This window comes from Gadus macrocephalus, chromosome 8, assembly GCF_031168955.1.
Source record: "Gadus macrocephalus chromosome 8, ASM3116895v1".
Lineage (NCBI taxonomy): Eukaryota > Metazoa > Chordata > Actinopteri > Gadiformes > Gadidae > Gadus > Gadus macrocephalus.
This window is the reverse complement of record NC_082389.1, coordinates 20,846,237-20,872,751: the sequence shown is the minus strand read 5'-3', so window position 1 is coordinate 20,872,751 and position 26,515 is coordinate 20,846,237. Positions and strand designations below refer to the sequence as shown.

General features: G+C 46.9%; 1 protein-coding gene across 3 annotated transcripts; it reads left to right on the top strand.

The window, feature by feature from the left end:
- Positions 1 to 910: 910 nt before the first annotated feature.
- On the top strand, positions 911 to 25,589 carry LOC132463585 (MAGUK p55 subfamily member 7-like). Of its 3 annotated transcripts, XM_060059858.1 has the most exons (20): positions 911 to 1,057; positions 1,258 to 1,428; positions 2,088 to 2,119; positions 3,907 to 4,025; positions 4,556 to 4,633; positions 5,921 to 5,998; positions 7,803 to 7,937; positions 9,996 to 10,077; positions 10,219 to 10,304; positions 10,833 to 10,913; positions 11,253 to 11,449; positions 13,476 to 13,534; positions 13,741 to 13,752; positions 14,020 to 14,064; positions 16,941 to 17,108; positions 19,871 to 19,951; positions 21,228 to 21,321; positions 21,522 to 21,630; positions 22,157 to 22,303; positions 24,553 to 25,589. In XM_060059858.1, exons 3-20 carry the CDS (start codon positions 2,095 to 2,097, stop codon positions 24,796 to 24,798), a joined length of 1,842 nt encoding a protein of 613 aa, XP_059915841.1. In that variant the 5' UTR covers positions 911 to 1,057; positions 1,258 to 1,428; positions 2,088 to 2,094; the 3' UTR covers positions 24,799 to 25,589. The 3 variants fall into 3 exon arrangements, with proteins under 3 accessions (XP_059915841.1, XP_059915842.1, XP_059915843.1); XM_060059859.1 differs by lacking the exon at positions 13,741 to 13,752; XM_060059860.1 differs by lacking the exons at positions 911 to 1,057; positions 1,258 to 1,428; positions 2,088 to 2,119 and having other exon boundaries at positions 3,595 to 4,025.
- The last annotated feature ends 926 nt before the right edge of the window (positions 25,590 to 26,515 follow it).

Sequence of the window (26,515 nt, the reverse complement as noted above, 5' to 3'; positions counted from 1 at the left end):
TGTACAACTTAATTAACAAACCTTCCTTCCACATCATGTCATATGCTTTTTCGATATCAAAAAACACTACCACCACTGACTCTTTGTTTGCCTGTGCTTTCCGTATCTCATTTTCAAGCCTTACCACTGCATCCATTGTATGTCTCCCTTTTCTGAAACCACTTTGACAACTTGTCAACAACCCTTTCTTCTCAAGCTCATACGTTAACCTTTCTGTCACCAATCTCTCCATTATTTTACATATGTTCGACGTTAATGCTATTGGCCTATAACTAGAAGGTTTACCGGGATCTTTCCCTGGTTTCCTAATCGGAATCACCACCGCTTCCTTCCATACACTTGGTAACTTTCCCTCCACCCATACTCTATTATATAGTTCTAACAATTTTTCCATTCCTCTTTCTCCTAGATGTTTTAACATTACATAGCTCACCTGATCTCCCCCTGGAGCTGAGGGCTTTGCTTTTTTAATTGCTCTCTGCCATTGTAAATCCATCATCTATTTTCTCCCTAGAATCTACTCTCCTAACAAGCACATCAGGATAATTACTCAAAGTAACTTCTCTTCTCCTTCTCCCTTCCACTGTCAACTGATCAATACTATGCACCTTAGCAATAGATTTGGCCATCAACTCAGCCTTATCTTTATCACATATTGCAGTTTGCTCCTCTAACGTAATCACTGGGTACTCCCACTCTCTTCTATCTCCTCCCATCTTCCTTATCATTCCCCACACTTCTCCTACCGGTGTTGTTCTTCCTATCTTACCACAAAACTGTCTCCAGCGCCCTGAATGAGTGTGGAAGCATGCGTTTTAAAGCATGCTTCCCCACCTGCTCCTCAGGTGCTCCGCATTTCAATGATTGGCACCAATGCTCTTACTGGCGCATCTGTTGAAAATCTGTGGTACACTGCCTCCACAACCTGCCCCCTGGGCCTCCAGGAGCGCTATGCCAGAGACGGGTTGCCACAAGTTGTAATAAGAAAAGAGGAAGAAGAACAAGAAGAACAACAACTACAACAACCATCCATCCATCCATCCATTAATCCTTACCTGTAAATTGTCTTCTGAAGAACACACTAAAACTATTCATTAAACTGCCTGAACACTTTTTGTTCACTTAGGAGCCGTCTACCTGGAATTATATAGGCTATGTTATGTAAACTTCCCATGAATATTTTCCTCATTTACAAAGTGAGTACCACTGGGATATGTCCAATAATGATTGCATTGATTGTCCTTGTGCCTCAACTAGGTCAGAGCTGACACACATTTCCCGTATCGGCCAGTTGCCTCTACCATCTGACTCATCAAGCAATGCTATCACTCTGCCTAACCTTTTACAGTGGATACTGGATAGTAAATTAAATAAATCTTTGGTTGATTGAAGAATAATGGCCAACCAGAAGGCGGTGTAATACCTCAGGTACATTTCCATCTTCTTCAACTGTTATTCTCTTGATAAAAAACTTTGTTCACTAGAATGTCATTGTTATTGTGGTTGTTGCTGTTGAGATGAGCAGAAATCTCCACTGGTTAAAGTATATTAGTTTGCATTAATTAATAATATAGACAAGGTTCTAGGCCTGTTCTTTCTGTAGATATTTAATAATAATTGCATTCAAAGATCACTACGTTTTTCATAACAAGGAATCATGGTTTGTAAACTAATACCGTTCTTTCGACTAGTTGAATCCCATTTATATCGGGCGTTGATTGAATTAGAATTAAACCATTAAATAATCGTCATCTGTGTTCCCAACTTTTTTGTATAATTTCTTGTGGAGCTTATCATTACATATGTGGCTGTCAAAAGAAAGGCCCTTACTGTGTAGGTTTTAAATTTTCTCTCCATGAAAGGAAAAAATTGTAATGTCATCCTAATGACTTATTTAATGGTTCTACACCTTTGCATCTGTCGCCAACAGGGGGCAGTATTTCCACAAAAGACTAACTCTTAAAAATATACGACATGCAGAGGCCTCTATCATTGCTATATTACGCATCAATAGGGCGCACAATTTTTACAAAGTAACCCTATTAGTATTATTGCTTTATTTTAATGTCATCAAATTTCTTTTCCAGTGTGAGAATGCTTAGTCGAACCGAACACAGAGGTATGTGCATTCTGTGGCACGTTCTGGCAAGGCAACATGAGATTGGCTTTGCTACCTGCCCCCTCTGACCATGTTGATTAGAGTTTAGAGATTACAGCTATACTCCAGGTTGCACATTGAACATTCATAAAAGCCCCCCCCCCACCCCAACGTTTGCCACACCCTGACTTTGACTATTACCCCTCAGACATGTTCCTACCCTCGTTTTGTCGTCTCCAGACCACTCCTCCCATCATTAATACACAGAGACAGGTGGACTACTCCCTGCCGTGTGCGTCTGTCTGTCTGTCTGTCTGTCTGTCTGTCTGTCTGTCTGTCTGTCTGTCTGTCTGTCTGTCTGTCTGTCTGTCTGTCTGTCTGTCTGTCTGTCTGTCTGTCTGTCTGTCTGTCTGTCTGTCTGTCTGTCTGTCTGTCTGTCTGTCTGTCTGTCTGTCTGTCTGTCTGTCTGTCTGTCTGTCTGTCTGTCTGTCTGTCTGTCTGTCTGTCTGTCTGTCTGTCTGTCTGTCTGTCTGTCTGTCTGTCTGTCTGTCTGTCTGTCTGTCTGTCTGTCTGTCTGTCTGTCTGTCTGTCTGTCTGTCTGTCTGTCTGTCTGTCTGTCTGTCTGTCTGTCTGTCTGTCTGTCTGTCTGTCTGTCTGTCTGTCTGTCTGTCTGTCTGTCTGTCTGTCTGTCTGTCTGTCTGTCTGTCTGTCTGTCTGTCTGTCTGTCTGTCTGTCTGTCTGTCTGTCTGTCTGTCTGTCTGTCTGTCTGTCTGTCTGTCTGTCTGTCTGTCTGTCTGTCTGTCTGTCTGTCTGTCTGTCTGTCTGTCTGTCTGTCTGTCTGTCTGTCTGTCTGTCTGTCTGTCTGTCTGTCTGTCTGTCTGTCTGTCTGTCTGTCTGTCTGTCTGTCTGTCTGTCTGTCTGTCTGTCTGTCTGTCTGTCTGTCTGTCTGTCTGTCTGTCTGTCTGTCTGTCTGTCTGTCTGTCTGTCTGTCTGTCTGTCTGTCTGTCTGTCTGTCTGTCTGTCTGTCTGTCTGTCTGTCTGTCTGTCTGTCTGTCTGTCTGTCTGTCTGTCTGTCTGTCTGTCTGTCTGTCTGTCTGTCTGTCTGTCTGTCTGTCTGTCTGTCTGTCTGTCTGTCTGTCTGTCTGTCTGTCTGTCTGTCTGTCTGTCTGTCTGTCTGTCTGTCTGTCTGTCTGTCTGTCTGTCTGTCTGTCTGTCTGTCTGTCTGTCTGTCTGTCTGTCTGTCTGTCTGTCTGTCTGTCTGTCTGTCTGTCTGTCTGTCTGTCTGTCTGTCTGTCTGTCTGTCTGTCTGTCTGTCTGTCTGTCTGTCTGTCTGTCTGTCTGTCTGTCTGTCTGTCTGTCTGTCTGTCTGTCTGTCTGTCTGTCTGTCTGTCTGTCTGTCTGTCTGTCTGTCTGTCTGTCTGTCTGTCTGTCTGTCTCTTCAAGGTAGTTCTGGGCCTATCATTCACCGAGCAGCAATCTTGTTCTAAACACATAAAAGCCCCCCCCCACCCCAACGTTTGCCACACCCTGACTTTGACTATTACCCCTCAGACGTGTTCCTACCCTCGTTTTGTCGTCTCCAGACCACTCCTCCCATCATTAATACACAGAGACAGGTGGACTACTCCCTGCCGTGTGTGTGTGTGTGTGTGTGTGTGTGTGTGTGTGTGTGTGTGCGCGTGTGTGTGCGTGTGTGTGCGCGTCTGTCTGTCTGTCTGTCTGTCTGTCTGTCTGTCTGTCTGTCTGTGTGTGTGTGTGTGTGTGTGTGTGTGTGTGTGTGTGTGTGTGTGTGTGTGTCTGTTCTCCAGGCGTATGCAGTCTGCTGTCATCAGTGATGTCCGGAACAGAGGCACATGCAGACAGACAGGAGGACTATCGGTTCCTCCACAGCATGTTGATGGAGAAGAAACTACATCTTCTCTTCAAGGTAGTTCTGGGCCTATCATTCACCGAGCAGCCATCTTGTTCTAAACACAGATGGTTGGAGGAACTGAATGCAGAACAGAAGGTGTTACCACGATGGACCCTTTCTTGTCCTACTACATGATTTAGAAACATTTATTCCATATTTTCCTGAAAATGTGTCCGATTTATGATGATGATGGTGATGTTGATAATGATGATGATGGTGAGATTGATAATGAGGATGATTATGATGAGGTGAAGTCAAATTATTAGTAGTAGGTGTTTGCAGTAGCTGGAGTAGCATTAGCAGTCTTATAATTTCAGTTGTAGTTTTGGTAATTGTAAATAGTAATATAATAGCTTTAGTAGCAGGTGGTTTATTAGTCAGCGTAGTAGTGTAATTAGCAGTCACAATGCCCTCTGATAGAGAAGAAGCACACAGACAGAGTTCAAATCCATCTACAGAAGTGGAGCATATAGATCACAGTGGTCCGCAGTGGAACCTCGATGGGACATCGTGGTGACCTCTTCATAACCTTGTCATTACCACAGATCCACGAGCGTCTGAAACGCTTCGAGAAGCGTGGTCCTATCCCAGCCCGTGACCAGGCCTCCACGCTGGTGCCCAACGTAGGTACCTTGTAATACTACAGGATCATCGTACAAGTCCATAGCAGTCCTATAGTAGCAGCGTAAGTAGTATTCCACAATGACCTAATACAACTAGCATTATGACGATGTATCCTGTACTAAACGACCTAATGGCTCAAAGCTTATGGAATGCATGTTAGATTCAAACATGTTATGTTTTGATCTGTGAAAGAGAAGAGGTCATCTTTAATATCAGTGTACTTTTTGCTTATTTAGTGTACTTTTGGTCTCTTTTAGGTTATCCAGGGCACTGTTGAGCTGTTCAGCTGTTAAAAGGATTTCATGCATTGGCTAATATTTCAGGTTGGAGGAGAAATATTCAGTCTGGATGTAAGATGAAGTGACGCTGAGTACTCCCACTACAATGATCCAAAACTACTGCTAGGCTCCTCACTGCTCCTCGCACTCACAGCTTTGATTTCATTTACTTTTCCAACAAGCATTCAGTGTTCTTCAGAAGAAAACAGAAAACCTAAGAGCTACCCTTAACGTCTTTTCCCCAATAAACATACTTTTCACCTGGTCTCTAGCTATGTATTCCCTGTCCCCTGTCCCCTCTCCTCTCTCTTCATTCCTAACTACACTGTCTGTCCCCCCAACACAAAATACAACCCTTCCCATCTCATCCCCTCTATCTTCATACGTCATGCTTCTGGTACTGATCCTGATTCATTCTCCACAGCCTCTCTCTCCCCCCCCCCCCTTCTCTCTCTCCCCCTGGCTTGAATCACTCAGGCCTTTTGGAGGGGAGGGAGGCAGAGTGGGTGGTTGGGCTGGTTGATGGTGGTGTTGTGCTAGTGGAGGGGTGCGTGGGGGCTGCACAGATCTGTTTTCCCTCAGCGATGCTTCTGTTTGCGCACAGTGGAAACTAATGACCTTCATGCATTGTGTTCGCTGGAGAGCGGCCGGGACATCTTGAAGCAGTAGAAGTCTGTTACACTAATACGACAGACAACACGACAATGGCAGCGGCGGTTTCTCTCTCTCTCTCTCTCTCTCTCTCTCTCGATCGAAAGTACCACCATTGTTGCCACGGTTACATTGTTTTAAGGGAATCCTGTGTTCTACCCCCTAAAAAATGCAAACGGTGACTGCGGTGGATGGGAATTAGAAATCAGACTGTTTTCTTTCTTTCTTTCTTTCATTCTTTCTCTTTCTTTCTTTTTTTGGAGGTTGATGCAGTGAGTATAAATACGAAAGATCTAAAGCAAACTCAAACTCACTGACTGAAATGTCATAAATAATTTTTGCCCTCTTTCCCTCCAGCTTGTAGATGAGTTGTCAAATTACTCCACAGTCCAGGGGGAGGAGCTACTGTCCCTTCTCTGTGAGCCTCACTTCAAGGTGAGTAGTAAGGCTGTATTATAACCACTCTCTTCATCCAAAGGTGACATACCCACCAACATTCACACTACACACTCACACAGGAAATTCATGTGATTTTAGGATTCTGCTTTATAGAATCTCCCTGCAGACTCTAATATAGACATATTAGAGTCTTGAGGAATGTATTCAACCCCCTCATTGGTCCCTGGGTCATGGCCTGTTGACACATATTAGCCCCACCAGCATGTTGCAAACCACCCTCTGGGTAATGTTCTCTAACCCAAGCTCTCATTTAGAGGATCACACAAAGTCACATACACCATACAAACACACAGATACACTGTGGTACCCCGGTGCTCGGTTGAGCCGGAATCCACTGACAAAACTCGCTTGGCGTAGGGTTTTTAGCCATGGCAGGCATTTATTTAACCATCAACATGAAACAATCAAATCAAAGAAGGAGTCGCGGTCTCTAGGGCCTCCGTGGGCCTCTAGGGCCTCCGTGGGCCTCTAGGCTCTCTCCTTGCCACGAGCCCTTCCTTCCTGCTCCCGACCCGTGCTGTGCTGTGCTGTGCCTCCTTTTAAAATGGCTCCCGTGCTTTCGGCCAGGTGTCCCCCAATCACCCTGATTGGGGTGCCGAAAGGGCTGCTCTCCATCGCCAGCTGGTGGGTGGGGGTGGTACACCCCGTCCTCCACGGTACCCCGGGCCCGTCCAGGCCGAGGACCACGTGGCGGGATGCCACAACACACAAACACAAACACACACACAGACACACACACACACACACACACACACACACACACACACACACACACACACACACACACACACACACACACACACACACAGGCCAGTGCACATCTACACATTCACTAACTCACACCTCACACTGTGGCATGCATACCACGTCACACACACACGAACACACACACATACACACACTTGCAGAGACACACACACACCCACTCACATACACAATCACACACACATGCAATCACACACAAACATACAGAGTTCACAGACATACAGAGACAAGCACACGCACTCATACAAACACACACAGGCACACATACACCATTGTTTTTCAATAGGCCGTAATGCACCAGGCTTGTCCCTAAAGAGGACCTGAAGGTGGCCAAGTGCAAGCCGACAGGTTTGTTTAAACAGAACTTAACGACCTGTTAGTTCCTGGCCTGCATTCAGAAGCTCACATACACACACACACACACACACACGCATACACACAAACGCGTAAACACACGCACACACACTCGCAACAGACACCGGGGCATATCATATCCTGTTACTGATTGTTTGTGGTCTTGAAAAAGCCCTGAGAGGCACCAGAAACGCCTTGCTCATGGGTTGGCAGGCTCCAACGCTGACGGGCACGGGGGTCTCAACGAGACCTACTGACAGACGGATGTGCTGATTGTTGGCCTTAGACTTGATGAGCAGATCTTTCTGGCCTTCAGTCCGTAGCGCACAAGACATTCCCGTTAGAGGAGGGACACTGGTCTGCCCAGTGCTGGTGGGGACTTACAACCGCATGAGTGTGGCCTACTGCTCTGCTTCAAACACCTCAGGGCTCCACAGCAGCCAATGATAACTATGACCTCAGCCTAGCCCTCTGCAGCAGTAGCACTCATTCATGAAACAGTTGAGAGGAATGACCCAGGATGAAACTGTTCTTTAAGAATAAAGAGTAGAGTCAGGGATTTATTTCAGCAAGGGACAGACATCAAAGGATTAAATAATTAGTTTTTCCTGTGTCCCACCCTCCTGTCGGTCTCCCCCCAACCTGTCCCCGGCCCCCCCAGAGCCTCCTGTGGGTGCACGATGCTGTGGCCCAGCATCAGTTTGAACCCCAACTGCCACCGCTACCCGAGAACATTCTGGAAGAGAGCGACGACTCGGTCAAGATCGTCAGTCTGGTGAAGAGTGCAGAGCCACTGGTCAGTGGACATGAGTCGGGAGGGGTGATGAGCAGTTACACTAAGTACTTAGGAAATGTTCTTTGGGGAGATCAACTTTTTCTTCGTCTCGAGCTCAATCTAGCGTGACTCTTATATGCCACTCTGCATGTTGCTTTCTCCTTGGTTTGTTTTGATACCTCACCCCTGAACATGCCATTTTTTCCCTGACTGTACTGACGACTCCACAACGACTGCCTCATTCAACTTTCGATTTCATTTCCTCCAGCTCCACCAAGGAAAGCATTTTAGAAGAGACCATTGCGAGTGAAGCCAACCATATACCATGTTCTCAGATAAGGCCCAGCTCTAGTTTGGTTTTTGACTTTGGGTAAGATGTGCATAACAAGTAAAGACGTTGGTATAGCGAGCAGGCAGAGCCATGCACAGGCTTCCACACAGCAGACTGCATGAAAGAGCATCACAGAGCACTCCAATGCTCCCGATTGGTTGAGCATTAAAATATCTTACATCATGTTTGACTGTTGAGGAAACTGACATGCTATTGAAGTCATTGTAGCAATGTGCATGCTACACTTCACCTCTTGAATTTCATTGGGCTCCTCCAAAGAAAAGGACGCAGGGCAGTGGTGTTGAAAGAGGTTTATTGTAAAGGTTTGCTGATAATGATAAATGACATGGGGCATCTTGTTGCCATGCAGGAGATCTCTCCTGAGTCTCTCCTGACTCCAATGAGCAACAGGTGAGCAGCCTTAGCCAGCCCCAGAGTCCATTCAGACTGGGCCAGGTGAGGCTGCTGAAACCAGCCCTCATCCATACAAACTCCCACTGTCATGTTGTCAAGCGGCAAGACCGCTAGGACGCACGAGTGATGGCATCGCCAGGACAGAATCACTGCAGAGTGAAGGCACAGCCAGGACAGAATCACTGCAGAGTGAAGGCACAGCCAGGACAGAATCACTGCAGAGTGAAGGCACAGCCAGGACAGAATCACTGCAGAGTGAAGGCACAGCCAGGACAGAATCACTGCAGAGTGAAGGCACAGCCAGGACAGAATCACTGCAGAGTGAAGGCACAGCCAGGACAGAATCACCTATTATCAATCACAGATTGATGGAAGGAAGGAGGTCTCCTGAGTGACAATCAGGATCTGCTTTCCAAAGGACACCAATGCCTTGTGACTTTTTATTGATCTGAATTTCTGACGCTCATTTTTCAAATTACGCATGTTTATTGAGTTGTAGTGTGTGTGTGTGTTTGTCTGTGTGTGTGAGTGTGTGTGTTTCTGTCTGTGTGTGTCTGAGTGAACTTCGACCCAGCGCCCTCCACATGTGTGTGTGTGTGCGTGTGTCCTCGCGTGTGCGCATGTGTTTGTGTGTGCGTAAGCCATACGCCGTGTGTGTCTATGGTTGACTTGGGGAAGCTTCTTTCTTTGGTAATTTCTTTTTCGCAGAGCCAATAATAGAAAACATACCGTTTGTATTGATCCCCGAGCCCTTGCGAGGAGGGAGGGGGCCTGACCCCTCGCTGACATGGCCCCAGATTGGTCCAATGTGTGTCCATTTTCCAGACAACAGGGGCCCCGCCCGTGGTGGAGCTGATTGTAGCTCTTACTACTACACAAGACGACACTCTTTCCATTGGACGTGCTCCACATCAACAACATCTGCTGAGCATGATGCTGATTTAGATCTTCTGCCATTCGTTTGTTAAATGCATGAAGGGGGGGAAGGAAAAAAATGCAGAGTCAATGATACAAATGACTTTGTAGGTTTTTAGCGAAATGGCTTTATATTATACACTGAGTCGGCCTCTGCCTTTAATCAAATACACCGCAGTGTGCAGACATCTCTCTCTCTCTCTCTCTCTCTCTCTCTCTCTCTCTCTCTCTCTCTCTCTCTCTCTCTCTCTCTCTCTCTCTCTCTTTCGTCTTCTTTATATCTCCTAACCATTACTTCCTGCCTCGGTCTCCTCTTTTTGATCTTCATCATTGGCCTGTCCGTTCATTCAACACCTCTGTGTCACCCCCCCAACATCCCCCCCATCCCCCCTACACTCCCCCTCTCCGGCCCCCTCCAGGGAGCCACCATCAGGCGGGACTGCTCCACCGGGGCCATCCTCGTGGCCAGGATCCTGAAGGGCGGCGCGGCGGACAAGAGCGGTACAGACCTCAGTGCAGGCTGCGGCCCAGCTCCCTATCAGCGTCTGTCTAGTCCAATCAGCTCTGTAGCATGATCCACATTGTGGTAGCCATCGGCTCCGTAGCCCTGATAGAGAGTTGCCTGGGGAATGTTTTTCTTAGGGCTAATCCACCAAGGAGACGAGCTGAGAGAGGTGAACGGAGTCTCGCTGGATCACAAGACGCCACAGGAGATCCTCCCTCTCCTTGTTAGTATTAGCTCTCTCTCTCTCTCTGTCTCTCTCTCTCACTGTCTCTGTCCCTTTTTCTTTCTCTTCTCTCACTCTCTCTCTCCGTCCCTCTCCCTCTCTCTGTCTCTCTCTCTGTCTCTCTCGCTCTGTCTCTTTTTCTTTCTCTTCTCTCTCTCTGGCTCTCTCTCTCTTTCCCTTCTCTTTTTCTTCTCGTCTCTTCTCCTCTCTCTCTGTCGAATAGGTGTATAATAGGTGTGTGTGTGTGTGTGTGTCTCACTCTCTCTCTCTGTCTCTCTCTCTCTGTCTCATTCTCTGTCTGTCTCTGTCTCTTCTACTTTCTCTTTTCTCTCTCTGTCTCTGTCTCCGTCTCTCTCTCTTTCTCTTCTCTTTTTCTTTTCTTCTCTTCTCTTCTCTTCTCTTCTCTTCTCTTCTCTTCTCTTCTCTTCTCTTCTCTCTCTCTATGTCAAATAGGTGTAGAATAGGTGTGTGTGGGTGGGTCTTGTCTGCCCTTTTTGACTTAGCTAACCAGTGCATGTCTTGTTTCAGGCGAGTTCTCAGCGGGAGGTAAAACTCAAAGTGATTCCTGCTGACGTCCACACCGAGCAGGCGGCCAATAGGAAGCATGAGGTACTGGTCTAACAGGATGTTGTATGTTTTGGTCTTGATGAAATCTGTTCTGATTAAATGCCTGAAATGGAGGGCTTTATTCGTCCAGGATAGGGAACGTGGGTGTCCCAGCAAAATAACAGCACTATAAAAAAGATACTTAAAGGAAACACATTTAAAACAAGAATATGCCCAAATATTTAGAATATCAATTCCTTTAATTGTCATGTTCTTGTTGTTAGTTTTTTATTGGCTCAATATCTTTATGGTTTAAGCCATGTGTTAATTATCTTTAAAAGTTTTTGATGTGAATCCCCCCATGCCGAGTATGAAGCCTCCTCTTATCTCCTGTTTCTGGAGTTGTTTGTGAGGGCTCTGCTGGACTACGACCCAGAGAAGGACCCGTGCGTCCCGTGTAGAGAGGTGGCGCTGACCTTCAGGAGGGGCGACGTCCTGCAGGTGCTCAGCAAGGAGGACGACACCTGGTGGCAGGCCCGTCACCACGGAGACCACGACTCCTGGGCGGGGCTTATTCCCTCAGAACAGCTCCACCAAAGGCCAGTTCACAAATTGCTTTTCCCCTTGTTTTTTGATTGGTTTAAAACTTCAGACCATTGGGAAGATGAGAGAAACTGAAATATAAATGTATTATAATATATTTTCTTCAAATGATATCGTTCCTGTTTTTATGTCTTGATGTCGACCACTCCGAAAAGTGCTTTAGAAATAGAAGTATGACCAATAAAGAAGAGACGTTGTTCTATCATGATGGTGGAATGAGTTCCTTGCCGATGTCTGGACTGCAGAGTTCCTCACCAGCTTCCACAAACAACTCAAGACTAACCTGCTTGGAGTTCACCTAGGCTCTACATAGCCACCCGTCCCATCCCTCCTTTGCAATTATTGTTTGTTGCACATCCTGGCACTTAAAGGAGACATATTGTGGTGTTTTCCCAACAAGTAAACAAAATATTTGAGTTCCAGAAAACATGTTTTTGAAGCTGTTTGCTACTCGCCTACCGCTATTCCCCTCCGTTTCAGTCCCTTCAGAATCGATGTTTCTGGTGTCTGTAGCTTTAATGCAAATGAGCTGCTGCCCATTGACCAATGATATCATGGCCAAAAGCTATGTGTGCCTCAGATGATATTATGAATCATAAAGACTGCGTCCGACGTCTCTGGTACTTCCACAACAAGGAAAGACTCGTAGCGGGGCATATCTCAGCCATGGTGGAGAAGAATTGGGGGAAAGGAACTTTGGCCTTGACTCTCTAAAGTCCATGAACCGCGGCATGGAGGAGAAAGGGATTGTACTCCGGGAGCTGAGCTGCCGGACTGCCGCCGAGCTCTCCGTGCCGAAGCGGCCGGACAGCTGCCGAAGCTTCGGTGGCAGTCCGGCCGCCGCCGAAGCCGCCCGGCCGCCGCCGAAGCTTTGGTGGCAGTCCGGCAGCTCCGGCGGTGTACTCCGGGAGCTGCACTGCCGCCAAAGCTTTCCGGCTGCTGCAGCGGGTGTACTCCGGGAGCAGAACTGCCACCGAAGTTTCGGCGGCTGTCCGGCGGGGGTAGCTCGGCAGTAGTCCGGCAGCTCAGCTCCGGGAGTACAGTCCCTTTCTCCTCCATGTATCCTCCTCCAGACGGCCGCCGAAGCATCTGCGGCAGTCCGGCAACTCCGGCGGGGGGAGCTCGGCATCAGTCCGGCAGAAAAGGGATTGTACTCCCGGAGCTGAGCTGCCGGGCTGCCGCCGAGTTCCAGGAGCTGAGCTGCTTGTCCGCTGGTCCACAAAATCTTACCTATGCTCTGATTGGAGGGGAGTGGGGAAGTGGGAGGTAATATTCAACTGTGCCCCCTTCCTGTGTAGGAGAGGGCGCCGAAACTGACTCGCTCGTTTGGTAACTGTAGGTGGGGTACTTTCAGGAATGCTCACTCAGAAAATCATGTACAGACTTTTTTCAAAGTTTGAATGCTTGTGGGAGCACCAGACACCCAAAACAACACCCCAAATTCCAGGAAAAGTGTTGTTTTCATAATATGTCCCCTTTAATGTTTGCACTTATTGTATGTTGTACGTCCATGCATTTAATGTACAAACTTGTTGTATGTCGTACTTAGTTGTGTAGCGTCTTATTCTATCTATCTTTGTTGTATACAGGTAATGTGGTAACCTAGTGATTGTTAGCACTTGGCATTAGGTTCTATGAACATCCTTTCTGTACCCACAGCGATATTTGTTGTTTCACCTTCTTCTGACAAATGCACTCATTGTAAGTCGCTTTAGATAAAAGCATTTACTAAATGCCCTAAATGTACTAAATGTAAATGTAAATGCCATGATGTCATTATGTCTGATGTGTTGTTTCTCCTCTCCAGGAGGCTGGCGTTGTGTATCTGATGTGTTGGTTCTCCTCTCCAGGAGGCTGGCGTTGTTTATCTGATGTGTTGGTTCTCCTCTCCAGGAGGCTGGCGTTGTGTATCTGATGTGTTGGTTCTCCTCTCCAGAAGGCTGGTGTTGTGAATCTGATGTGTTGGTTCTCCTCTTCAGGTGGCTGGCGTTGTGTATCTGATGTGTTGGTTCTCCTCTCCAGGAGGCTGGCGTTGCAGCAGCCCCAGGCCCTGTTCCCGTCCGGGTGCCTCCAGCCTCCAGGTCAGCCGTAAACACCTCTCCCACCGCTGCACCTGCAGACAGTTACCAGCCAACCGTTTAACACCGTAGAATAAACACATCAGGGGGCGGCGGCCGCTGGGGTCTGGGGTCAAAGATGAGGGGTCAGGGGTTGTAGTCGAGGCCAGCCCACTGCTGTGGCCCAGCTGTTCTTCTGACTTGTCTTTTTCCCTCCACATGCTGCGCAGAAGACGACGAAGGTACTGGCGGCGTGCACTGCCATATCGTTGTATATATATATTATAAATATATATATATATATTTATATTTATATATTTATATATATAAGTTTCAAAGATTACATTTATGTTTCAAGTGGCTGCACTGAGGATATTTTCCAAATAACATCTTTCTAATGTTTTTTTGATGGGGGGGCTTGTTTTTAAAGCCAGCCTATTTATTTAATTGTTTTTCGACATAATTTACTTCATTGAAGGCCTTATCTTTGTGTTTCTTCTGGTTTTCAGTTAAAGAGGATGTGGACTATGGGGCGATATCAGGAGTCCGTGTTGGTAAGATGTGTAATACTCCACTGGAACCATGCTTTGCCTTGAAAGTATTTACTGACATGCAAATGGAGCGGAAAGAAAAGCCAACCTGTGTTTGATATAAACACAGGTCATCTGATTCAGCTGTCGTTCTGTGTGGCTTCAGGCCGCACTACAAAACACAAATTAATGACATTTTCTTTCCTTCCACTGATCTCATGTCTTGGACACAGTGGTAGTGTGTTTGTGTGTGTGTGTGTCCCTGTTTTTCTCTCTGTGTCCTTTTGTGTGTGTGTGTGTGTGTGTGTGTGTGTGTGTGTGTGTGTGTGTGTGTGTGTGTGTGTGTGTGTGTGTGTGTGTGTGTGTGTGTGTTTGTCTCTCTGTCTGTGTGTGTCCAAACATGGACACACACAGACAATCATGTTTGTTTGTACAATAAATATGTGGAATAAACCACATTCAGCTAGATGCGGAAACACAATTTGGCACTGCAGAACACAGGCAAGGTGAACAGCAGATTCTTATTAATTTGTTCCATGAAACAACAATGTGGATGTTATCTGACCCAACAGCCCAGCCGGGCTAGGCCTTTGTTCTCATAGAACAGGTATTGATCGCAACAATAGGTGCCGTGTATCCATAGGCATGCAACAACAAATAGAAGCAAATGTATAGATGCAAGTCAGTGAGGTTATAACGAGGTAGGAACAGGAGAGTAACCGAAAGGAGGCGGGAGAGTGGAGCAGGGAGAGGGTTCTACTCCCAGCTGAGCGTCTCTGGGATTGTCTACCTGTAGGTCAATGAGCTCATGAATGACCTGTTTTATAAATGTTCCTTTGGATCAAAACATTGGGTTTATTGAGTCAATAGGATAGCCATAATGTGGCTCTTATATTTTCCTTCCCCTGCTCTGCGATTGCACGGTAGATTTGTCTTAAGCGTGGCCCTTGACAGTGTACACTAGACAGTAAATTCATCTTAAGGCCCTCGATAGTGAACACCAGACTGTCGTTTCACCTTAAGGCCCTCGATAGTGAACACCAGACCGTTGTTTCACCTTAAGGCCCTTGATAGTGAACACCAGACCGTCGTTTCACCTTAAGCGGGGCCCTCGATAGTGAACACCAGACTGTCGTTTCACCTTAAGGCCCTTGATAGTGAACACCAGACCGTCGTTTCACCTTAAGGCTCTCGATAGTGAACACCAGACCGTCGTTTCACCTTAAGGCCCTCGATAGTGAACATCAGACCGTCAGTTCACCTTAAGCGGGGCCCTCGATAGTGAACACCAGACCGTCGTTTCACCTTAAGGCTCTCGATAGTGAACACCAGACCGTTGTTTCACCTTAAGGCCCTTGATAGTGAACACCAGACCGTCGTTTCACCTTAAGCGGGGCCCTCGATAGTGAACACCAGACTGTCGTTTCACCTTAAGGCCCTTGATAGTGAACACCAGACCGTCGTTTCACCTTAAGGCTCTCGATAGTGAACACCAGACCGTCGTTTCACCTTAAGGCCCTCGATAGTGAACATCAGACCGTAAGTTCACCTTAAGCGGGGCCCTCGATAGTGAACACCAGACCGTCGTTTCACCTTAAGGCCCTTGATAGTGAACACCAGACATTGACATCGACCGTCTGGCGTTAGAGTTGATTTGCCGTGGGTGTACTTTGGAGTGGGTAACACTGTTATATTAGCAGGCTAGTATTGCCCGTTGCCGTGTGCTAGCCTAGCACGAGCAAACTCTGCAACTAGAAGGACAGAATGAAATGTGTTGAAAACTGACTCCAATGATAAAGAACACCAAGGCTAACTTGGGAATCAGGCCCTATGTCCAAATTTCCGAACTACCCTTTCGATAGTGAACAGCAGACAGGGAGGACTAGTGACTATCTGATGAACAGACAAACTGTGCGTCCACACACGCACACACATCAATGAAAATGTAAAAACAGTGCTGAATCTGCCAATAAACATCGTCGACATCAGCCCAGGAACAGGAACAGGAAAGAGCTGTTGGTGTCACGCTGCCAACCCCACACCGCATGGCACGCGCTGCAGCGTGGCGCTCGCACACGGCAGTGCAAGCCATGCCTGAAGAAGTACTCCAGAATCTCCAGGCTCTGAGCATGTCTACGTCTCTTTCTCTCTGTCTGTCTCTATCTGTCTGTCTGTCTGTCTGAGTCTCTCTCTCTCTCTCTCTCTCTCTCTCTCTCTCTCTCTCTCTCTTTCTCTCTGTCTGTCTCTATCTGTCTGTCTGTCTGTCTGAGTCTCTCTCTCTCTCTCTCTCTCTCTCTCTCTCTCTCTCTCTCTCTCTCTCTCTCTCTCTCTCTCTCTCTCCTCCCACTACCGAGAGTATAGTGCCGATGTTGGAGTTGATAAAGCGGCACATTGATTGGCAGCCGACGTTAGCCTGACGATACTTAAAGGGGCGGTTTTGTGTGTAAACTTGAATTTGACATCATGTCAGAAATTGTACAATGTTTTGCTGCAATTCCTCCAAGTCTTGACAAGGAGGACAAATCTTAAATTAAACAGGGGAACATAACTTGAACCACAAACTTGTTATTGTATAGCAATGTAATCTATCTTGTACACGAAAGTATACAAGTTAGGTTTGACAGATCAGTTATTTGTGATGGTATTGTTGAAGAGAGACATCACCATCATAATTTAGTTTCTTACCCATGTAACATAGTTGATATATATGTATACGATACTTAAAGGGGCGCCTTTAAGGCTATTGGACATGGGATACAAAGGGGGGATTTGGGGGAAGGCAAATATAAATTTTCTGTTCTGTCTACACAAAAATACACATGTATGATATGCACACAAATGTGCAAACGCACACAAAAACATGCCATAAAACATAAAATAATCACCTCTTCTTCGCCCAGCCGGTCAGAGGAGGAGCTTCAGGCTGGGCCGGAGGGGCGGTCACGGGACAGACCCCAGGAGGAGGAGGGCCGCTGGGCTGGAGGGCCTCACCCGGGCCCCCGCCTACCTGGAGGTGGTCCCCTACCGCAGGGGCCCCAATGACCGGCCGCGCCTGGTCCTACTAGTGGGTAAGACAGACACAGACAGACAGACAGACCATAGTGACTGAAGACAGACAGACAGACAGACCATAGTGACTGAAGACAGACAGACAGACCATAGTGACTGAAGACAGACAGACAGACAGACAGACAGACAGACAGACAGACCATAGTGACTGAAGACAGACAGACAGACAGACAGACAGACAGACAGACAGACAGACAGACAGACAGACAGACAGACAGACCATAGTGACTGAAGACAGACAGACAGACCATAGTGACTGAAGACAGACAGACAGACAGACCATAGTGACTGAAGACAGACAGACAGACAGACAGACAGACAGACAGACAGACAGACAGACAGACAGACAGACAGACAGACAGACCATAGTGACTGAAGACAGACAGACAGACAGACAGACCATAGTGACTGAAGACAGACAGACAGACAGACAGACAGACAGACAGACAGACAGACAGACAGACAGACAGACAGACAGACAGACAGACAGACCATAGTGACTGAAGACAGACAGACAGACAGACCATAGTGACTGAAGACAGACAGACAGACAGACGGACAGACAGACAGACAGACAGACAGACAGACAGACAGACAGACAGACAGACAGACAGACAGACAGACAGACAGACAGACAGACAGACAGACAGACAGACAGACAGACAGACAGACAGACAGACAGACAGACAGACCATAGTGACTGAAGACAGACAGACAGACAGACAGACCATAGTGACTGAAGACAGACAGACAGACAGACAGACAGACAGACAGACAGACAGACAGACAGACAGACAGACAGACAGACAGACAGACAGACAGACAGACAGACAGACAGACAGACAGACCATAGTGACTGAAGACAGACAGACCATAGTGACTGTAGACGGGCAGTGATGGTTTAATGGTTCCTGATCTGAGAGCAGCGTGACCACCCCAGCTCCAGCCCGCTGCAGAGGGGCTGTGGAGGCTCTCCGGGCCTCCACAGTAAAGGCCTGGTCATGTTACAATAGAATCAGGAGTCAACTGCGATCAAGAGAGGAGGCAATCTTTGGAAAGAACAAAAACAGGGCGGAGCGAGAGCGGTAAGTAGGGATCTGCGAGAGACACTGGTGATTGAGCGCCGCGGAGGGCAATGAGTCGTGACGGGCGGGAGGACACAGTGATATGGAGCAGATGAATGATGCTTGGAGGAGGGGGTAGAGGGCTGGATCAGGCGAAATGGACCCCTGATAATGTCAGCCAAGAGCTCCATCAGCAAGCTGGAACTGTTGGCGCAGCCGGGATTTAGATTTAGTCAGCTTTAATTGACTTGGAGCTTATCCGAACTCTGGATTCTGTTTTAGTGTGCGCCGTAAAGGCCCATGGAGCAGAGGTCATCAGCGGAGCGGGATAGCGTATTGGCACATAAGCCGCGGAGACGTGGGGGGAAAAGTGAAGGTGGAATGGCTTCAACAGCAGCAGACTGAGGGGCTTGGTCCAGGGGCCAGAGGCTTTAACCCTATCTACCTGTTTCAGAGGTCTTTTTTGACATATCTTAATGAACTAATAGACTAGTACTGCTGTGGCCCCAGGAAAAACCCCGGTGCCAGACACTTTAAATCCTTAAAGATTGTGTAACGTTTAAAAAGGTTTAAAAGGTGGCCTGAGCATAGGAAAGTATCCATGTTGCACAGCGATGCCCTATCCGCTTTTAGTGGCTGGTGGAGGCTGGGGAAGACATTAGCGATGTAAGAGGAAGAGGAGGGGGTGGTGGAGCTGTAAACCTGATAGTTTGTGCTCGTATTGAGGTCATGTGATGGAAAAGGCAGGTATGTCAGGAATCTTTTTCTCATCGGACATTTAAGTCTGATGCAATCTGGGGGCCAGGGCTCGCGTTGGTAATACTGATATTGATCTATAAAGGCAAACCCCAGATAGCATGTGTATAAGCGTGTGTGGGTGTGGGCCTGTGTTTCTTTGTTTGTGTGTGTGTGTGTGTGTGTGTGTGTGTGTGTGTGTGTGTGTGTGTGTGTGTGTGTGTGTGTGTGTGTGTGTGTGTGTGTGTGTGTGTGTGTGTGTGTGCCTGTCAGTGTATGTGTGCGTGTGTGTGTGTGTGTGTGTGTGTGTGTGTGTGTGTGTGTGCTTGTGTGCCTTTGTGTGTTTCTTTCTTTTTGTGTTTGCGCGCGTGTGTGTGTGTGTGTGTGTGTGTGTGTGTGTGTGTGTGTGTGTGTGTGTGTGTATGTTTGTGTCGGTTTGACTATATGCTCTGCAGTGCAATGCGAAGATGTGAATCTGTGTGTGCTTAATCCATTGCATCCGTCATGTTGGAGTGCCACTGATACCGCACGGCTATGCAAGATGTCTTGTGGATAAATGACCCTCCAAGGGCCCCATATTCATTCATATATAAGAGCCAAACATTTTAGAGAGGCTCATGGTGAACGTAAAGAGGAGGATCGATTCTGGAGAATACTGAATAAAATCGGAATAAATCAGAGCTCTTTCTGTCTGCTCCTCTCGTCTTTTTCTCTGCTTGACCATCGGCCGCTTTCCCCTCTCAGCTCTCTCTCGTTCCTAAACCATCCCTCATTTATTTGTTCTGTTCCTGTCTCTCTTCTAATCTTGGTGGAGGTAAATACCTCAGCAGCCCTTTGATTGAAGGACACGATGTCCACGTGAGGAAAATATGACCTAGCTAAACACAGCTAGCTTGCGCTGAGCTAGCATGGCTCCTCCACATCAACTCTTCTCCTGCTGTTCTGCTGTGTGACCCCAACAGGGCCCCCGGGGGTCGGTGTGAGCGAGCTCCAGCGAAGGCTGCTGGTTTCTGACCCCGAGCAGTACGGTGTCACCGTACCATGTAGGTCGAGGTTAAGAGCGTTTCCATGATGCAATGTTGTGTCCTTGCAATGATGTCTAGCCCAGTGGTTCAGTCTATTTTATTGTAGTGGGTATACCGTGATGATTCGCTTCCAGCAGACGCTGGGAGGGTGTGCACCACACTCACTAACGCAGGGGTCCACAACCCGCTGCATGGATTTAAGAGTACAAGTATTATCAACAACAATGGAAAAGCTGAATAGACTTGTCAGTTTAAATACCAGTATTAACAATTAACAAATAGAACAGAAAAATGACAAGTTGTCCTTTGTGTATCTATAGTAGCAATAGCACCTGCTAAACAAGGTCAAAATCTACTACAATGATTGAATGAACTGTTTACAACCATGGCTAACCAATGCATGAGAAGGAGGTGAAATGAGACCAATGTTCCACTCTTTCAATTGCTCTAATTATAGCTCTAACTGTTGTTATCTAACATACCATACAGTCATTGAATTGTGTAAAAATCTGAAATTACTGCGCCTTAAAAATTACCATGAATTAGCTATACTCTCATTTGCATGGTAATTAACTTTATGAATTTCAATTGTGTATACCAACTGCATGTTGGCTGACATTTACCAAACTTTCTTTCCCTCCACTCTAACCAAGGAAGTCTGTTTTTAAATTCCCTAGCCTGACACTCAAGGTTGGCCAGGGGTTCTCATCTAAAATAACAAGGAGATATACAGTGGGATCAATATATATTATATATATATTGAAATATATAACTGCAATAAAAGGACTGCAAGGATAAGAATAATATGTATCCTTGCACATTTTTAAGTGGGTATACGGAAATCCTGGAGCGTTCCTAGTGGGTATACGGCGTATACCTGCGTATCACGTAGAGTAGACTATGCTACCTACTTGTCTAGCCTACAAGGCTACTAGTTACTTGGTAGCTGAACTGTGTACACGAATCCCCTCGATCTTTCTCTGTAGTACTTTCTCTATGTTTGCCCTCCTCATCTCATCCAATCTTTCCCTCTCGTTGTCTTCCCTTTTCTCTCACCCTTCACCTCCTGCCCGTTCTCAACTCTCGCTCTCTCCCACCCTTTAACACACACCCTTACTCTCTCTCTCTTTTCAAATAATCTCTGACACATACCCTTACTCTTGGCCTCTCTCTCCCTCCCTCTCTCTCTCTCTCTCTCTCTCTCTCTCTCTCTCTCTCTCTCTCTCTCTCTCTCTCTCTCTCTCTCTCTCTCTCTCTCTCTCTCTCTCTCTCTCTCTCTCTCGCTCTCATGCAGATACATCACGGATGACAAGAATAAAAGAACAAAATGGAGTGGACTACTACTTTGTCTCACAGCGCCAGTTTGAAGAAGACATCCTGAACCATAGGTACCCGTTTTGTCACTTAACATTGAATTCAAGATAAAGTCCTGGCTTCGATTCCCCATGTCTTCAGTTCTCCTGGAGGCTTCGATGAGCCAGAGGCCTTCACCCCCACCTGCTCCTGAAGGTCATGTACCCGTCTCACTGGGGATCACGAAGTAAATGGGTGAATAGTGGAACATGAAACTCTCTCTGTGTCTCTGTAGGTTCATAGAGTATGGGATGTACCGGGGCCATTATTATGGGACCAGTCTGGACTCTGTGGCTGAAGTGATGGCCGAGGGGAAGATGTGCCTGGTCAATCTACACCCGGCTGTGAGTCCCAGGCTGCATCATGCAGTTCTGAGTGCTGTATTGACACGGACATCTGACATTATGCACACAGTAATCAGTAATACACGCTTCATGACAATAACAATTACAAAGGTAATAGTGATAATTATAACTTGTATAACATGATAATAAATTGAACTAGATAACAAAAACAACATGTACAGGGGCGTTGGGGCGCCTAGAAGTAAAAAGGTTTCAGGTTTGATTCCAAACGTCCACAATATGTTGGCCTTCTTGAGCAAGATGATCCATCATCCTTGACAAACTGTGTCTTAATTAGTTCAACTTTGGATAAAAGTGTCGCTTGATGACCAGATAGAACTTACTTATACCAGATGTATCTAAATGATGTACTTTCCACTTGTATTTCCTTCTAGTATTTCTTCAATGAGACTAGAACAGGCGTACTCACAGTGTGTGTTTGTTTGTGTGTGTGTGTGTGTGTGTGTGTGTGTGTGTGTGTGTGTGTGTGTGTGTGTGTGTGTGTGTTTTGTGGTTATCATGTCAGGCCATAAAGAGTGTGTACACGTCCGAGTTCCGACCGTACGTGGTGTTTGTGAGGCCGCCGCGGCTGGAGGAGCTGCGCTTCACCCGGAGGAGAGCCAAGTTTATCTGCCCACCCGAGGAGGGCTCAGGGCAGGCCAGAACCTTCTCAGTAAGCAAACCTTTAGGTGGGGGAAAGTGGTGTAGGGCTAAGTACCCCAGCTTGCCTAGCACTCAGAGTCCATCTATTGGTGTAGTACAGCGTATCAAAGAGCCTGTTCCATATGGACCACCGCGCTACGTACCTTAACATGCAAGGCCCACCAACGGGCGACGGACCCTCGTAAACTAAGCTATGCTGTGCTAGGCATTCCAAGAGACTAAGCATGCCATGCAGAAGCTCTGTAAAATGCCACCCTATGCGCTAAAATGCATGTCTTTGGCGATAGCAAGATTCCTGAACAGAAAGGACAACATACATCTTTCTACACAGAGCGCTCAAAGGTTAGGTCTAAAGGTTTGAACCAATAACTTTCTAACCATTGAGCTGCTCACACACAGATTTGGTTTACATGAAGGACATGCATTCACATCATCATGACGACACACCCCTCTACAAAACCCCCGGACTGCATACCATCGGACATGTGTGATCTCTGAGGTCAGGTGGTGGTCCTGTGTCCTGTAACTTGCACAGACAAGCATGAGATCCCACACACAAACACGCAAAACACAAACTCAAACACACACAGACTCACACACACACACACACACACACACACACACACACACACACACACACACACACACACACACACACACACATGCATACCTTGCACATGGCTGACCTTGTAACTTCCATGTGACGTTTAAGACCCCAAAGGTGGTCCGCAGTGTCAGGGGAGGGGAGGCTGTGGGGAGTACTGTATGGGAACACATGGGGGGAATACGTCAGTATCGAGCCCTGCCTTCTGCGTGGTAGGTGATAGGTTGAGAGGGTGATTGAGGCTCCATGTCTGTTAGTGTGTGTGTGTGGTGGTGAGCAAAAAAGGGCACATGCCATTTTACTAGTTGGGTGATAAAGTGAGTGAGAGGGTGAGTGAATAAGATGGACAATGCCTTTTGTTGTGTGGGAGTGTAAGTGACTGAGCGTCCATTCCTTTTGGTGTGAATGTGTGCGTGTGTGCGTGTGTGTGTGTGTGTGTGTGTGTGTGTGTGTGTGTGTGTGTGTGTGTGTGTGTGTGTGTGTGTGTGTGTGTGTGTGTGTGTGTGTGTGTGTGTGTGTAGATGAATGAGTCAGTAAACGAGGGTCCATGGTTTTTAGCAGGTAGGTGGGTGGGTGAGGGGGCGGGAGAGTGAGTGAATGAGGGGGTGAATGTTAGATATTTATCCCTATAATAGTAACATTACATTGATGAGAGAGGGTGATTGAATCAACGAATGTAACGTTTACATGGAGCAAATGCAAATGAAGTATTGATACATGTAGATGTGGATCTTAAAAAGTACATCACTGACTTCATTAAAGAGTTTCACAAAGCACAGAGGAGGTAACCTTTTTGACATCAATGAAAAAAAGATTGAAAGCCTGTTCCCACTGAACCAAAACAACCTCAAACCCCTTGGTCTGTGTTGTGTGTTCAAGGTGGGACGGGGCCTGTGTCTTCCCCAGAGGAAGTCAGATCAGATCATTACTGTCATCTGTCTGTCCACCTGTCTGTTTCACCTCTGGGCGGCCCTTATTAAAAACCTATTGGGCCAAACACCTGTACTGCACCGCGGTGGCCATGCAACATGAACCAAAAACCCTTAACAGAAATCAAGCGTGTCTTATAGGGCTATGCGTCCAAATCATAAGAATTATGCTCTACTGCTAGCTTGTAACAAGGGCTAGCGTCTGCTGCTCTTGGGAGCATTGTGAACAGGAAGGTCATATTAGGCTTCATTGTTACATTCAGATTATTCGAATCCACGTTGTCTAAGGGGCCTGCTGAAGTCAAATACCTCGTCTCCAAGCCCAGGGTTTATTGGGCCTGTCGCCTCTCAGGCGAGACGTTCACACCGAGCAGACCTTTGGATGACACAGAGAAAATGGCGGAAGTCAATGGTCAATAGACTTCCAAAAAAAAAGGATATGATGCGTTCAAATATTAAAAATACTAATCCAAACATGGGATTGAAATAATTCACATCATTGAGCACATCATTCAAATTAATTTGACCCCTTATATAAGATAAACGCTGGAAGGCATTTCTCGAGTCTCTGGCAAATAAATGATATCCAGTTGGTCTATTTGAATTGTGATCACTGATTTCCCTCCTTTTATAACTTAAGATGTCCAATGCACTAACACACTAACCCATCCACTCTTATCTAACCTCCGAGATGCAACCTCATCTCACAGTGTCCCACCTTCACAGGAAGAAGACTTTGAGGACATGATCGTCTCGGCCGAAGACATGGAAACCGAACATAGTCACATGTTCGACAAGGTGGTTGTCAACGGCGACCTGACCACGGCGTTCAGGGAGCTGCGGGCGGCCCTGGAGCAGGCGTCGGGGCCGAACCTCCAGTGGCTCCCTGCGGAGTGGGGCCCTGCGGAGTGGGTACAGGGCTCGCCCGCTGAAGCCAGGGGGTCACAGGACCACGTGGCAGGCTGGAGGTAGAGCTCTGGGCTCTGCCTGGCTGGCATATGCAGGGGTACAAATGCAACAGCTCCCTTAGCAGCGCAGTAATGTGGGGAAATGTGTCCTTAGTCTAGTAGGCTGCTTACTGAGGCTTTACCCTAAACAGGAGCAGATATTGTGCTTACCGTTGTGCTTACGGTAATGTTGAGACATGTGTGCATATTAGAACTTTAAATGTAAACAAAATATTGAGTTCTATAATAGTTTCCCTTGTTTGCTGTGTGCATTCAGGGCAGAGGTCCTTTCTATGCATACTATGTGCTTAATGACCCAAACAGAAACTCTCCCTCCCTCCCTCACATCTGTCTGAGAGTCACATTTTTTGCATTATTTGTCTGGAACGTTGTCGGCACCAAGGGACTGGGGATTAAAAAAAGTAGTAGAAAATCATACAATGTAAAAAAATAAAAAGGGGGAAAAAGGAAAAAGGAAAAGCCCCAGTCACTGGTGTCCACAGACAGCCGTCTCCTGCCAAGTTAAAAACATCAGCATTTAATTATTCTGACAGTTGCTGCACTTCAATTAACTGTAATGCACACCAGAGAAACATTATTAGTGCCTGGCAGCCAGAAAGAGTCGACTAACAGTGAATTAGTCGACTCTTATACAAAAACATAACGGCAGGAGCGACATTATCAAATACATCATCAGAACCAGATCTATTATTAAAGACTAGCATTATAACAATATGCTTGTTGGAGTATTGTAGTGTACCATTAGCCTGATTGTCGTACTTCCAATTTTTCAGATAAATCGGATTAATTAAATAATTTTTGTGTGAATTATTTCTTCAGTTTAATAGAATGAACAGATGCGTGCACTAGTGTGTGTATTGGTGTGCATGTAGGCTGAAACATATATGTGAAAGGGGTTATTTACACACATGGTATACATGTGTCACAACATCTTCATCATCAACAATGTAAAACTCTAAATTCAATTAAATGTGTTGATAAGCGCAAGCTTCACATCCTCATTAGGAACACGTTGAGAGTCACTAGCTCCAATCATTAGCTCCATAATCAGACCCTCAGCGTTGTGTCTGAACGGGTCTGATTCCTAGGAGATTTTTGATACCTATCAATGTGGGCTTTTTTCTTCAGAGGGAGTTGTTGTGGTCAATTGGGCGTCAATGAGTGTAAATGTGTCAATCACTTCATGTTTGAGGGAGGAGTGGCCACGGGATGGGGTTTTAGGTTGTAAAGGGAATGTTTCTTTGTAGATTTAGGGCTCTCTCAGGCCATCTGCCAGAGAAAGACTGAACAGGAGTTATGACTGCACTTAAAACCATAATGTCACAAAAATAAAAACCAGCTACAGTGGACCGAGATATGGCAATAGAGGGTAAGATCAACGGAGCGACCTGGTGGTGGGAGTGCCCTTGGTGGTTGGAGTGACCTGGTGGTGGTGGGAGTGACCTGGTGGTGGGAGGGACCTGGTGGTGGGAGTGACCTGGTGGTGGTTGGATTGACCTGGTGGTGGTGTTAGTGACCTGGTGCTGCTTGGAGTGACCTGGTGGTGGGAGTGACCTGGTGGTGGGAGTGACCTGGTGGTGGGAGTGACCTGGTGGTGTTGGGAGTGACCTGGTGGTGGGAGTGACCTGGTGGTGGTGGGAGTGACCTGGTGGTGGGAGTGACCTGGTGGTGGGAGTGACCTGGTGGTGGTGGGAGTGACCTGTATGTGGGAGTGACCTGGT

Excerpts from the sequence above, each read along its gene's own strand:
- LOC132463585 (XM_060059858.1), top strand. The coding sequence starts at position 2,095 with ATGCTTAGTCGAACCGAACACAGAG. Across the intron at positions 10,305-10,832 it reads AGGAGATCCTCCCTCTCCTT|GCGAGTTCTCAGCGGGAGGT; the intron begins GTTAGTATTAGC and ends GTCTTGTTTCAG. Across the intron at positions 11,450-13,475 it reads TCAGAACAGCTCCACCAAAG|GAGGCTGGCGTTGCAGCAGC; the intron begins GCCAGTTCACAA and ends TCTCCTCTCCAG.